Here is a 15,332-nt window from a genome sequence, read left to right on the forward strand (position 1 = left end):
CTGGGCTCCCCATGTAGGTGGCCACCTTTCATTTGATAACTCCATTTATAGTTACATCTGCCAAGAAAAAGTCACACACAGGGACATGGAGAGAGCTGCAAATCTGTGCCCTGAGCCCCTGGCCCATGGGGATGACTGGAGGGGGCCAGGGAAGGTGAGGGGACTTGTCAGTTTGCTGCAGGTGGGCAGCATGGTGGGGAGGGTTGGTTGCTCATCCTTTCTCTCCGTCACCTGTCTCCTTGCTCTGGTTCCCATTTCAGGGAATGACAGCATAGTGGGATGCCCCATCTGGGGGAGCCAGCTCCTTCCCATGCATGGTCCTGCGTGGGCAGAAAGCCCTGCCCCAGGGGCTGACCACCCCCGGCCAGACCTCAACACCTTCCAAGCCAACCAGCAGCTCTGCAGGAAGGGAAACACAGCCCACGAAGCCGGTGGAGCCTGGCCAGGAGAGCAGAGGAGCTCTCACCAGAGCTGGTCCCAGCTTGGTGGCCACCAGGTGACGTCGGGGAAGCTGCTCTATGGGGACAGGCAGGTCCCTTGCCTGCAGTGACCCCCTCGGTGGGAGCTCTAGGATCCCTACTGATGCTCTGCTCCCATATAGCTGCAACCTCACCCGCTAGCTCTCCGGAGAAGACCTGGTGTTATGCCCTGGGGACTGCCACCTTTCTCCCCAACGGTCTTTGATGACGAGGCACGTGGGGTCATCCCCGGGGATCATCCTCACCCGCCTGATGGAGGTCTGCCCCACCGGCGCCGGCTCTGCCAGGGCAGGTTTGCTATCTCTCATCCTCGTGGCCACGCTGTGCAGCCTCTCCCTGCAGAAATCCCTGCCCGCGGCGTACAGAGACCACGAGGGACCCCAGGAGGGCACGGGCCTGATCCAGTGTGGCGAGTACAGCAACCAGGTGCTGCCCAACGGCCGCTGTAAGATCGTGGCCACGCTGCCGCAAGGGGATGAGCAGCGGTGCCCGGACATGTTTCGTTGCACCGATGAGGTGTCCTACTGGCTCCACGAGAACGAGGAGCGCAAGCAGCAGGTCCTGGAGCTGCGGGAGCTCATTTCAGAGCTACAGGAGGAGCTGAGGAACCACCGGCACCGCATCAAAGTCCTTGAGCTGCAGGTAAAGGGCTGCCCTTCGCAGACCCCCTCCGTGCGGGTGCCCACGGTCCCTCCCCACGGTCCCTTCCAGCTCCCAGCAGCTTGCAGGGGGAGGACACCCAGTGAAGCATATGGTCTTGTTCTGACCAGGGGCTGGGATATCCATTAAACCCCAGCTGCTCCTACTGTGATGGCTCAGGAGCCTTCCAGGGCTGATCTTTTGTGACATTAGCCACAAAACCTTCAGTGTTTTATTTGTGCTATCTCCTCCACCTTCGAACCTGTCTCGTAGGGGTTGCTGATCCATCCCATTGCCCGTAGCAGGATCCCAGACTAGACCTGGAGTTTTGGGTGGCTGGTGAAGGACCGCATAGCTGATGGCCACAGCTGAGCAGGAGAAGCCCTGACCTCCAGCCCACGGCACCCTTCCTGCAGTCTCCTTTCTGGTGCTCATCCCACCCTGGCTCCGTTCACCAGCCCCGCAGCCTGAAGCTTCACGCTAATACATTTTTTTTCCAACCTTGTTTGGCACCTCTGAAGCTCTCAGATGTTTGGCACTGCTCCGTGGTTTTGCCCGGCAAACACTTGGCTTGGCGCTCAGCAGCGGAGAGCAGCAGCTTGCATGGGGTTGTAGCTGGGAACGGGGTGGGAGCAAGGTGTATTTTGCTGGCCATAGGAGCCATTTCCCAGCTAAGATTCCTCACCGGGCTGTTGATGAGATGTGCAGAAGAACCGGCAGCAGTGTACCGATGTCAGCTGGAAGAGCCCCAGACCGCTGGGTGAACAGCACCCTTGTCTGTGCTCTTGCAGGAGATGAGCTCTGATATGGTTAGGGTCTGGGGGTGATTTATTCTCTATCTGGCTTCCTTTCACCCTTGCCCTTGGGATCCCTGTTTGGAAAGGCTCGTTTGGGCAGCCCCGTGGGGAAAGTGAGGCCGTGCCGCAGGCTGCGGGGCTGTTTGAGTGCTGGGATGGCCACGCTGTTGGGTGGGTGTCTGTGCTGTGGGTATTTGTGCAGGATCGAGATGTTCCTGGTGCAACAGAGGAAGGGAGGGAAGCACGTGAGTCAGGATGGGTGCTTGTGCTCAGGCAGACCCACTCGGTGCCCCCCACGTGGGGCCCCTCCTCCCCTGTTGGCCCCATCCTGCCTTCTCACCCACTTTCCACTGCTCCTTTCCCATTTTCTCCTTGCACTTGCACTGGGACACACTGGTGCAATAAGTCTTCGGTCTCCTGACTTCCCACATTCATCCCCTGGTGACATTTTGTCCCTTAGGGCTGTTTAATCTGTCTTTCCCCAGTCCCAGCTCCCTATGCTGGCCCCAAAACACACTTCTGTGTTACCTGGAGCTGCAGCTCTTTCACTGACCTCTCCCGCTCAGAGCCAAGGAGGGAGATGGATGGTAACGCACTAAATATTTCCCCTGCAGTGTTCATGCTCTTAATCCGTTCTTCATTTCCAGACTTTGAAATGACCCATCTAAAGGCAAGGTGTTTGGTCAATGGCAGTTGTGCAGGTTCTCTTCAGAGTCAGAGAGAAGAGGGAGGAGAATCTCCCTCCAGGGATGCTGGTTGCCTGGTGGTGGCTGCAGGGGGAGCTGAGCTGGTGGCCTCCAACAGGACGCTCGGTGTCCAGGCGAGGGAATTAGATGCGGAGCATGGGCTCTCACTCCGTCTAACATCCATGCCCAGATCCTGCCCCTTTTCAGCCTGTGTGCTGGTCTCCTCCTGCTCGCCAGCTGGTCCAGCTTGAAGTTTGCTAGCACAATTAAATTCACCGGGGCAATACAAACACTCTCAGGTCTTTCCAGCTGCTGGTGTTTAGACCCCTCATACGTGCACATACACGTGCACATGCATATGCATATACACATGCATATGCATATACACATGCACATGCACGTGCACATAAAAATACACTTATATATGCACATAGACATGGATGTGCCCATGCACATGCATGTACACCCTGACCTAGACCTGTGAGCCCTGTGGCCCACGTCCCTCCAGTTGCAGGCACTTAGACCCTGCAGCACTCACACATAGGAGAGAGTGAGATTGCACTGAAAAAAATAAGCTAAGGAAAGGACTGCAAAAGAAGAGAAAACAGACTGCAGTGATCAGGCTCAGTTGGACCAGGGCACTGCCTGGCAGCTGGTTTACTCATGCCCAGCCCTTTTTAACTCCCCCATCTCTCAATTTTCCTACCCCATCCACCCTCCGTTCCCCACCTTTAGCCTTTCCCCTGAACATCCTATAATTAGTTTCACACAGTCCCACAAGCCCATAATAGTCCTTATAATCGTGTTTCCCCCTTCTTATCTACTGCAGGGTTCAGCTGGACCCTGTTCAAGGCCATGTCCCAGCAGGTCCCTTCCTGGCCCATCTGCAGTGGCTGAAGCCTCAGCTCTTCCTTATTGTCTCCCTTATGACCCGCCTGGTAATTTTCTGTGCCTTTTTGCTTAGTTTATCATCCCTTTCCCTGCTATTTTCTTTCTTTCTTTTTTTTTTTTTACTGAATCATCCTTAGACAGGTAGCAGATGCTTTCACATCACACCCTGGCACTCCAGCCCATGTCTGGCAGCTGGGGAGAAGCTGGTGGACAGGGATGTTTCTGGAGCAGCAGCGAAGGGTGGGATTCCTACCCAACTCCAGCGTCTGCCTTGCAAGGATCTCTATGGGATCCAGCCGATCTCGTAGAGATCTGAGCAGTGAGTGCAGACATAGATGCTGCTAGGACCTCTTGGATGTCTCCTGGAGGATGGGATGAGTTGGGAGAGCTTGTTTCTCCTCAGTGGGAACCCAGGCGAGGAGTTCTAAAGGAGATGTGTCTGCTGTGGGGTGCTGCTGGGCTCCTCACCCTACAAGGAGAGCAGAGGGACACGGGGTGCACGCAGGGGTCCTGGAGCAGCCAGGTCCCAGGTCCTACCGAGGTGTCTCCGAGTGGTTCATACCTGGGGGACAGTGCCAGCAACATCTGTGCCACCAAGATACCGCTGCACTCAGAAAGGGGACATCCTCTGAGATCTTCTGAGATCATCTGCAGAGAGTTTCAGACCCTGACTGGAAGAGGCCCTGAGCAAACAGATCCAGCTTGGAAATTGGCCCTGCTTTCTGCAGGAGGGTGGGCTGGAGACTTCCAGCCATTTCTTCCAACCTCAGTTTTTTTCATGAGTCTGAAAAAAAAAAAAGGGATGGGAGGTGCAGAAGAAGAAGGAATTAAACAAAATCTGGAGAGTTTAGCTGACGGCAATGAGTGTGTCCTGTCACCCTCCAAGCACTGGAGGGGGGAAAAAAGCAAGAAGCAAAGCTGCATGCTGCGCGGGCAGTTACAGCTGCATGGAGGAAACCAGAAGCAGCAACAGCTGCTGAGCTGCTCCCCACCGGCTTCAGGACTCTCCCGTAAGGAGTTTTCCCACTGCGTTGGTTTGCCCAATTCCCAACGCCTGTGCCCAGCCCGGGCAGCTGCTTTCCTCCTGCATCCCCTTGCATCTCCCAGGAGCCGTCCTGCCCAACTCCCCGCTGTGTCAGCCTGGGTAGGTCTCCTCCGCCTCCGTTCCTCCCACCGAGGAGCTGTTGCTCCCTTAATCCATCTTCATTAATCAGCCTCCAGCTGCCGCTGGTTGGTGTCCCTGGGGTTTGCCATCCGCGTTTCTCCGGGAGCTCAGCGTGGGCTTGTCCATCCAAGCGGAGACGTCTCTCCAAGCTCAGCATTCCTTCCTGAGCTGAGTGAGAGCAACAGGCTCTTCCAGGTCACAGCTCCTCTCGGGCTAACGGGGACACCCAAACTGGGTCAGACAGGTTGACCCCATCTCTGCCGTGCTTCCCTCCTTCCAGTGCAATTTAGGGAGCAAAAGCAACCCGCTCACTCAGCCCTCCCTGTGTATTTCCACTCCTATTGCATTTGCACGGCTGGGGCATGCACAGAGCAGGACCCCACGGTGCAAAATTACAGCCCCGGTCCCACCGGTGCAGAGGGATGTGGTGAAGGGAGCAGCATCAGGGCACCACCGCGGTGGTCTGGCTGTGCTGTTTTTAATCAGCAGCAGGAAAAAAAAGGTATCAACTGTGGAGGAGGAGACTGTCTGGGAGAAAGCATCATGGGGTTTACTCGGAGAGCTGATGCGTGGGTGAAGGGAGCTGGAAGAAGCCTGTATCAGTCACAGCTCACAGAGCAGGCTGGGGGGGGACGGCTGATTTATGGTAGAACCGGAGACGTTGCAGTCCTGAGAAGGAAAGCACCATGTCGTTGCATGCCATAATTCCCACTTTGCTGCCCCTGCCTATCTAGCTGCTCTGGATTTTAGGATACGGGCAGGTTTGATGGGCTTTTAGCAGGGCCATGGAGGCAATGCTCAAGCAGCATTGGGAAGGATATTACAGAGCTGCCATTAGTTACTGGTACAATAACCCAGCAGTGGTGATGCCATCTCCTGGGAACGGCAAGCTCAGACCTGTCCTGGCAGGAATGGGGACTGAGGGGTGAGCTGGGTCCTGGGAGCAGCTGGAAGGGAAAAACCCATATTCTGGGCATGCAAACCCCTTCCAGCTGAAGGAATTCCCCAACCCTCAGCAGCACTACTGCACTTTTGCAGGTACTGATGAATCAAGTGCCAGATCTCTGTGTCCCCAGGAATATTCAATAAGCCACATGCTTGCACGGACACTTGAAAATCCAGATTTGCCCCTGTCTCTGGGGACAGGGAGGGGGGAATATAAACTCATTTATTTTCGGGGTCTCGAGGTGACTTGTGAGCCCAAGACAATGATGCGGAGTGGGTGATGGAGGAAGAGACGGACAGGGAAGGGCAGCGCTGGTGGAGACCCAGCATCCCTCTGCTGCAGATGGGGGTCTGGGATTGCCAGACCCTCAGGAGGGATTGGGGAGCACGGTGTAGAGCTGTTGCATTGCTCAGGGGAGGGAGGGTGGATTCCCAGGGTGCTGTGGGATTTTGGAGGTGCTGTTTAGGGCCTGCTCTGCCATCTAATGGGCTGGGAGCACTGAACAAGAGAGGCAAGCGTGTCTGCAGTGACTGTGTCTGCGGCATGTTCAGTGCGTGCTGGTGGGGCTCGGGGTGCCCATCTCCTGGCACGAGCTGTGGGCATCTCCAGCCAGCTTCACATATATTTTTACATAGGATCAGAGACTGGTTGTCCTAAAAACAAGCAGCAAAAGGGTTGTGAAAGGGGCTGGGGTCCTGTACCACACCCACTCCTTGCATAGCATGGATGTGGTCATTGCTCTTTATAGGACACCAGCCATTGCCCAAAGAGCGGGCGATGCAAGCTCATCATGCAACGTGTTGATAAGCTGTGGAGACACTTATAATGTTAGAAAATATTATATGGTTCAAGGGGAGACTGGACAACTTTTTGGAAGGAAAACCCAGCTGCGGTGGCATTGCTAAATACATAGAGGCCACATCCACGTTACAACAGGTTGCCGACTGAAGGTGTTTGGAGAGGAATTCTAGATGCTTGCCCTGCTCTTGCAGCCCTAGGCTTGCCTGTGCATGCCCTGCCTGCACCACAGCTTGGGAATATCGACCTGCCTGTGGCTCCCACAGTGAGCTGGGGACCAGTACGGGGATGCAGGGTGAGGGCGAGGATGCGGGCACCGTCCTTGTGGTCCTTGGTCGCTGTTGGTGCGAGCAGTGAGCACTCCTCTGCCCTTTTGCTCCCCTGCCTGCCCATCCCTAGGGGGTCCTGGGGCCATGCCACCGGTTCCGCACCGGTCCCCAGGCATCCCCCGCATCCCACCTTTCTCCCTGCCCACAGCACGAGGAGGCGGCCGGCCGGAACCACAGCCTGGCTCAACGGGTGCAGGACCTGGAGCATCGATACAGCGAGGCCAGCACCCTGCAGCACATCCAGGCCACGCTGCTCTACGACATGCAGGCACAGATAAACAACATTTCTGTCCTGACCGACTGGGCCTGGCGCAATCCTACCTGCCTCGGCCCCGCCGAGATGAGGCTGCAGGAGGAGATGCACCATCCAGGTGATGGGGAGCTGCTGGGGCTGGCTGGGAGGGGATGCTTCGCCCTTACATCCTCTCTCTCTTGGGGGACTGAAGGAAAAGGCTGTGGGAACACTGCTTTAAATCCCCTTTGCATTGGCCAGGAGTCCGATATCACCCAACCTGCCTTTCCAAGGCAGCCAGGAGGGTTCCTCAGAGCAATGGACACCTCTGGGGATGGCTTCTGTGCTGTCTAGGAGAGGGGTCCTGCCCCTCAGTGCCTCCTTTTTCTCTCCACGGATGGTGTGGGATGCTCGCAGGGAGCAGCTCAAGGCTCTGACAGCCAGGTTGGTGTTGCTTCCAACATCACCCCACCTGCAGTCAGCTGCATGAGCCTTCCTCCCAAAGCCAGAGGCTGTTTTTCCATCCAAAAAAACCCACAAAAACCCAAGAATTTTTTTTTTCTTAAAAAATTTGCAGCATGAAATTAGGGCTTTGGTGAAACTCTTCAACTTTGAAAAACAACTATTTTCTGTTATTTCTCACATGCATTTTTTAATTAATGCATTTAGATTTTTGCTAGGTTTTTGGCTGTTTTCCTTGTTAGTCCCTGGAATGTTTTGCTCTGTGCAAGCCAGAGCAGGGATTCATCTCGATAACTTGATGTGACCGGGATGGTGACTTCTCTGGCCTGGAGAATGCCAGTTGATGCAGCACTTCTAGCTGACTAACTTTACATGGGATTGGGCTCTGCATGCTGTCCAGGTGCTTGCTGGGTCTAGATTGCCTCTCCCTGACCTCTGCTTGCTGCGCACAACTGGTTTCCCCCCCACACTCCCCTGCAGCAACACTGTCGGTTGGTGCCCACCTCAAAGGATGTCCCCAATCTGCAGGGGACCCCACAGCCACCACACTCTCTAGTTGGTGGTCTGGGGTGTTGCAACTATTCGTCCATCATTCCCCACCCTGGACTTACTTTCCCATCCACAAGGAGCTTTTGTCATCTGCCAGTTCCGTGGTCTCATCCTTTCTGTGTGCCTCATGGAAGGGCAATCATCTCCAATGCGTGCTTTCTGCCCTCCCTCAGGGTCCTGGTTCTCCCAGTGATCCCAGTCCGGTATTCAGGCAACACTGTGCTTCAGGCTGGTCTAGCTGTGTGTGTAAAAGGAAGGGGAGCTGCCTGTGCGACCTACCTTTCTTTCTAAAGATGGGATTCATCCCACCAGCGAGGCTCAGGTCACAAGTGAAGATGCTTCATGTTGGGTATCTACATATACATGTCCCTACATGAGCTGGATATTTAAGATAACAGGGCAATGAGTGCATGGACCGAGAGCAATTCAGCATGCTCTTTCCACTGCTATGACTAGGGTCTCAGTTCACCTGACACCTAGTGCCACCTGAAATACTCTGGAGCATCCAAAACATCCACATAAGCCCAGCAGATACAAGACAGGACCTACACGGGACTGCTGGAAGCCAGCCCCAGGGCATCTCGGATGTCCGCATGCAGCTCTGTGCAGAGAACTCAGCTGAGCTCCTTCGGTGGGTGATGGAGGGAGCTGGGAGAGCAGGTCTTCTCTCCTCTCCACATAAAACCAGGATAAATTGCCCTCTGCAGAAGCCTGTCTCTAAGGACTAGCTGAGACTGCCCGCCTGAAGTGTAGATGGCTGGTGCCACGTGAAATAAATCCCACCTGACATATCCCAGTTAAAAACGTCCTTAGGTACTCCAGAACAATTTTGATCCCCTTTCCTTGTAAGACAAAACCTACAGCAGAAGTTTGGGAGAAGAAAAACCTTCTGCTATTATCTACACCGACCATTGCTGGAGAACCGGCCAATTCTTTGTCAATATATAAGATGTTTTGGTGGGAGATACAATCTAATTTGAGCCTGGCAAAATGCATGTCATTTCTGTGTTGCCATTACAAAACCAGTTGAACTGAAGATCATTCCTCAGCCACAGCATTCTTAAGTGCAGATCTGTGCTAACGAACCTTATCACTAATAAGCCACTGCACTCAGGCATGAAGCTGGTGTGCTGCAGAGGTTTTCAGCTTCAGAAGCAGCTCTGAATCCAGGATTATTTGTCGGGCTCTGCATTACAATTGCATGAAAAAGATTCTGGCTTTGGTTGTGTGCTCCTTTCTCCACGCTGTGCACTAAACACCATGTTTCTCTGCTTTCTTGCTTAGAGGTGAAGCACGCCAGGAACTGCCCCATCGACTGCGCTTCTGTTTACTACAATGGGCTCCGACGGTCTGGGGTCTACAGCATCATGCCCTCGGTCGGAGGGATGCCTATCGAAGTGCTGTGTGAGATGGACACCGAAGGTACTGCAGGAGGCACCTACAACATCTTCCAGCAGAGCTTTGGGTGGGATTTGTCTAACCTGAGATTTGCGTCTTATATCTGGGCTATTTCTAAGCTACTTCATAGTCAGCAAGAGTAGCGTCTCCAGAAGGGCTCTTCCCCAGGGACAGAGGACTTGGCCTCTCTGCTGACGAAAGGAGGGGTTTGGATGAATACTTCAGACAGTATGGCTGGAATTCGGTTGTCTAAATACAGGCGTTTAGTGCTCTTTGAGATGTCCTCATGCATCCAAGATATTTGCAACACTCTGGGTATCTGGAGCATCTCTGGGTAGTTGAGGGCTATGTGTGGTCAACCACTGGTTGTAGCTGTGCTGAACTGAGGAGGGGAGAGATAGATCCTCTCCCACAGATATTTTGGAGTATAAGTGAGAAAGCAGGTGACCTCCCACAGCCTTGCTGTCTAAATATCCGTACAGAGCACGCTACTGTCATCCCAAGGCACAAACTCACTAACAAAATTAGTTTGCAACACTTGAGTTTTGGAAGAACAGCAATCGTCAGGGAAATGGGGCAGTGAATTGCCCCATGGATCTACTCCAGCCCAGAAGGATGTGTCACATCAACGCGTCCCATGCTGGAGGAAGGGGTGCAGCTCCCCACACGCAGGCATCTCGCCTGTCGGAGGATCTACAGGTGATTGCAGCTTTGGGATGCACGTGCTCATTAAGAAACAGGTTGTTCAGACAATGTGGTCTCTGTTATGTCATTACTATTATTTGCATGACCATCAACACAATCTTGGACACTGTAGAGTGACAGGCTGTACAAACAGCGAATAACAAGATGGCCCAGTCCGGTCCCCCCCCCCCCCCGCCCCAGGCTACAAAAATTGGAATAAAATGACAGAGGAGAGAGGGATTTGGACAGATGGGAGAGCAGATGGAGACAGTGAGACAATACTGGGAGAGCTTGTGTGCCTCTGTGGTGCTGCAGGAACAGTACGTAATAATCTCCAAACTCCAGGATGTCTAGTTTGTTCCAGTCCCAAAACATTTGCCTCCTGAAAACTACCATCTCTCTCTCATTTAAAATCACCTTAAGATCTGGAATGACCCTTTGACAGCCAACAGGGGAACACCATCATGAACTGACATGGGAGACGTAGGAGCGTCTTTCTGTGAGCTATGATGGGCATCACGTTTTATCCCCTGTGTTTTGCCAGTTGGTGGGAGGACATAGGACAAGGAGACACCTTGCTGAGCTGCAGATGGATCCTCAGAGGTGACACCAGTAAGGGGTCTGTCTGGGACCTTTGGATGCTCCCTGGAGACTCCCATTTTATGATCTCTCTCTCTCCTGGCAGGTGGGGGCTGGACAGTCATCCAGAGGCGTCAGGATGGCTCAGTTGACTTCAACCGGACCTGGAACGAGTACAAGGAGGGTTTTGGGGACCTCAGTGGCGAGTTCTGGCTGGGCAATGAGAACATCCACAAGATGACGAGCCAAGGGGACTACTCTCTGCGCATCGACCTGGAGGACTGGAACAACAAGCACAAGCATGCCTTCTACCAGGTCTTCAGGTAGAAAGTGGGATGGCCTTCCCTGGTTCTCATAGATGCAACTGGTTCAACGTCGGGAGACCTTCAGACATGGGAACCCCATTGTGGTCAGAATGACTCTGTCTAGAGAGCTTTTCAGACTGGGCCCAGGTTGTCTATCCTTTCTTCCTCACCTGGATTTTACCACCAAATTTTGCTCCAGGTTGAAGCCTGGATGTGAGCTAGCAAATGTGCAGTGTCTTTTGGCCATGGCCAACATCCACAGCCCCAGCAGAAGGGAGCTGTAGGACCTAATGGACAGTCCCCAGCTGTTGAGGGGTATTTTTTCTGCCAAAATTATTGAGCTCTATGTCAAAAACAGGGGCTTGAATCCCATGGTCTTGCTGGGCAGGCCCTCCAGCATCTCTCTGGTGTAGAGTTGTGTTTTGATATTTACCCTCTTTACTCATTTACTTGCTGGACCTGTTGTAATGTCCTTCAGTGTCTCTAGCTCTCCCACTCCTCTGGTGTTTTGTTTATCCATACCACATCAGCCACATCCCTTCTTAAGCAGGGGTGACCAGCTCTGTCTAGACTGTCCCAGATGAACTACTTCCTTGTCTCTACGGGAAATACTTGTGGGTGACTGTGGAGTAATCCACTGTGGGAGGATGTCCAAGGGAGCACTGCACCTTATGGACACTTGAAGCTTGAGGGCTTAGAGTAGACCCCAAAATTGCTGTGAAAAAAAAATCCCATTGCCTGAATGTGCTGTGAAGCATCTTCCACCAGCAAATGCGTGCTCTGAATGGTCACCCTGACTCTTCTCATCAGTTGTCATGTGCAACAGCAGTGACCTTCAGCCTTTGCTAGCCCAGGGGGAAATTACTAATTAGCTCAGTCTAGGTGAAGAGCAGGATGCTTGTTATGTGGAGAGGAGGCAGTGCTGTGTAATTAGAGGCAACTGTCTTGCCAAAGCTGCTGCAGTCCTTTATTGTGGTTTTAGAGTCACGGTCTGCCCAGTTCAGACCTCTAACAAGCGCCCTGAGTCATGACAAAATCATGCACATCCCACAAAAGGGAAAATACAACGTCTTTGGCTTCTAGAGGTGGTGAATCATAGCAGGGAGGCTGGCCAAAGCAGCTCAATGATTGCTAGGTGTCCACACCAGGAATGCAGTATCCAGGTTGGAAAGTAGACTCAAACACTCCCCATTAAATAGTCCCACTTCTGTTACTTGCAGCATTGAGGACGAGTCAAACTATTACCGCCTGCACGTTGATGGGTTCAGCGGGACAGTGGAGGATTCCTTTGCCTGGTACCACAACAAGAGGAGCTTCAGCACACCCGACTCGGGGAACATCTGTGCTGAGATTTCCCATGGAGGTTGGTGGTACCACCAGTGCTTTTTCTCCAACCTCAACGGGGTGTACTACAAGGTAAGGTGGAGGGACGAGGACACAAGGTGCTTTTTCTCCAACCAGTCCTATTTCTCCAACCTCAACAGGGTGTACTGCAAGGAAAGGTGGAGGGATGAGGCTGCAGATGTTAGCACACGAGGTCCAGGGTTGAGAGGAGGCTGTCAGTCCTCACATCATAGCAGTCCTTCCTGGCTTGACCAGTCTCTGCTCTCCAGGGAGAGAACAAAATGAGTGCTGGGCACCAAGGAAGTCCAGCCTTTTCAGTGCCATTGGCCAGACATGGGTGTTGAGACACCTCGCACGCTGCATTTGGGACTGTGTGGTGGAAACTTGTGGTACGGGTGACTCACAGCCTGAGACAGATGGGTGCCAGCTCCACTGGGACCATTTGAAAAATGTTGGGCTTTACGTGCGTTTTTCACTGCATGGTCATTAAGCTCTTTGCTCCAGTGTTTCAGAGCAATTGGTTTTCCGATGCTCCCATCCAGATGATGCTTCCATGTGTTTCCCATGCCTGACCAGCCTTCTTTCTCTGCATCACAGGGCGGCCGATACTCCATTAAAAACCGCAAGATCCTGGGGCCAGATGGTATTGTGTGGTACTCGTGGAAGGACACAGACTACTATTCCCTGAGGAAGGTGGTCATGATGATTCGACCACGCACTTTCCGGCCCCACCTTTCCCCATGAACGAGCCTGGGACGTCCTTCATTTCACGTCATATTGAACGTTGGGAACAGAGGGCTGGAAGTAATTTGATGTGAGCAAAAATTGACGCTGGAGATCCTGGGGGGGCTCAGCTACCATGCCTGTTTGCTTTTGAGAGAATTGAACCAACAGCAGAGGTGTCAAGACCTTCAACAAGTGTTTGGTTGGTGAAAGCTCTCCTAAAAACATGGAAGTGGTTGCTGAGAAGGGCTTTGCAAAGACAAGCATGTGGCTTGCCGTTTCAGTGGGTAGCAGCTGTTTTTGGCAAGCTTGGGCATACCCAAGGCTTGAGACTAAATCCAGTTGACCAGGTGATGGGAGTCAGCCACACACTGAGGCTGGACCTTACGTCGAGCGGAGATATTGAGTGCTCTGTCTACCAACCCAACAGTATTTTAGAGGGAAGCAAAGAACCAGCAACACTGTACGAGTTTTCTGCATGGGATGTGATGGACCGGTTCTTGTGCCGTAAGATGAGCATCTCTCCAGTGTTGGCAGAATTTCTCTGTTCACCTCACTGCGTCCGTAGGTCCACCACCCCAGGGATGTGGTAGGGTGGCTCCAAGGTGCTGAGATGGCCCTGAGGAAAGCTGGGAGAGGCAGCGTGCATCGCCCAGGGATGGTGTCATGGGCAAACGAGGAGGAAGGTCTGCAGTGGCCCTCGCCTTCTCTGGCAGGGATTGTGTTACACACATGGACATTAGCTAACTGCGATAATAATACTTCAAGAGAAAAGATTTAAAAATAAAAAATACAGAAGGTTTTCCATTTTCCATTCCATTTTCACCTTTCCGTCCTTTCTCTGGCAAAGAACTTGGGATGAGTTTTCTATCCACCCTAGAAGTGGTCTGCAGGAATGATCACACATGATTTTAAGTCTTTTTTTACTGCCTTACACTGGATAAAGAAAAATCATCATTGCTGTCTTTTAATTTTCCACTTGTAGTTGCAGCGAGAGATCCTCCTTTTTTCGTGACTTTGCCTCCTCACAGGATCAAGAGATGGAGGCTGGGACTTGGCCTCAGCCCTGGTTGTGTTTGGTGACGAATATTTAATTAGATTACCTTTTTCCTGTGCACAGATGAGTTCAAAGAGGCTTCAGCGAAGAGGAAAGGCAGTTGTATTAGAGACAAAGCACCTTTCCTCCCAACTACTTGCCTCCCACTTGATGCTTTTCTGGCTCCCTGATGGTTTCTGTAGCTTTTACACTAATCTGGACTATTATTTTGCCTGGAACCTCATTTTTCATCAGTGAACCAAGTGGAGAAGTTACCTTCCAAGCATCCTACAAACTAATATCCCCAAGATAATAAAACAACATAATTTGTCTTTCCCTCTGCTAGCTTGGCCTTGGCAGTCTTCTTTGAGGGGTGTTCCCAAGACATATCCGATGGTGTTTGGGTGTTGCAATGGGCTGGTCTATGCTGCAGTTGTACCATCACTTGCTGTGAACATCTGGACACTACCAGCGGTGGGAGGAGAGCTTTCTTGCCCCATGGCACGCGTGTCTCAGATGTAACACTGTTCTGTCAGGGTCCAAGCCTCCCTCTTTGGACAGCAGGCATTCAAAAGGCCATGAGGTTCCCTGGGTAAGCAATAGCCTGCTAAGAGGCTAATAAATCACTTGAATAAGCAACAACCTAATTAACTAATGATCACATTATCATTATTAATCTACAATCTGATTTTGCACTTTATTAAACACAACAATAAAGGTATCACTCTTAAACCATATGAATCACACACTGCTACTGCTGAACTACAGTTTTACCACCCTTCCTTCCCCACAACTTTTCATACCAGTGTGCAAGTGTCTCCCTTTTTACCCTCTTCCACTAAGTCTTTTGGACATAGCCTTGATGGAGAGTCCAGCGAGTTGTCCAGGGTCATCCCATGCAGTTGGGTACCCAGGTCAGCGTTACCACCATCTGTAGGCATCCATCTTCCGACCACCAAAAGATCCCACCCTCCTGTGTTCCTTACCTGGTTTCATAACTTACTCCTCTTTTTTTTTCCTATTTCTACCTTACCACCTCTTTTTCTTAGCCCAATCTGCCCCTAATTATTTTTTTTCCCCCCCATTGGTCCCAATTCTGCTACATCCCTCCACAAATTTGTTGTTCCCGATGTCATGATTGAGGTAATCATGGCCTTTGGTACAGTTGCCTGCATACAGGTGGCTTTGCTAGACTCTGCACCCCAAAGCTCCCCTACAGTTACGGGGTTCATACTGGAGTACACTCTCTAAGATGAATCATTCTGCTTCAGGCATGACTCCTCCACCCTG

The 15,332-nt window shown here is 52.3% G+C and overlaps 1 protein-coding gene across 1 annotated transcript; it reads left to right on the forward strand.

The window, feature by feature from the left end:
* The first annotated feature begins 683 nt into the window (after window positions 1-683).
* On the forward strand, window positions 684-13,027 carry LOC104841503 (angiopoietin-related protein 7-like). Its single transcript, XM_010583209.1, has 6 exons — window positions 684-1,121; window positions 6,879-7,101; window positions 9,258-9,395; window positions 10,741-10,957; window positions 12,160-12,355; window positions 12,881-13,027. The coding sequence occupies exons 1-6, from the start codon at window positions 684-686 to the stop codon at window positions 13,025-13,027; spliced, it is 1,359 nt and encodes a 452-aa protein (XP_010581511.1).
* Window positions 13,028-15,332: the final 2,305 nt, after the last annotated feature.

This window comes from Haliaeetus leucocephalus, unplaced genomic scaffold (genome assembly GCF_000737465.1).
Source record: "Haliaeetus leucocephalus isolate CR32 unplaced genomic scaffold, Haliaeetus_leucocephalus-4.0 Scaffold871, whole genome shotgun sequence".
NCBI lineage: Eukaryota > Metazoa > Chordata > Aves > Accipitriformes > Accipitridae > Haliaeetus > Haliaeetus leucocephalus.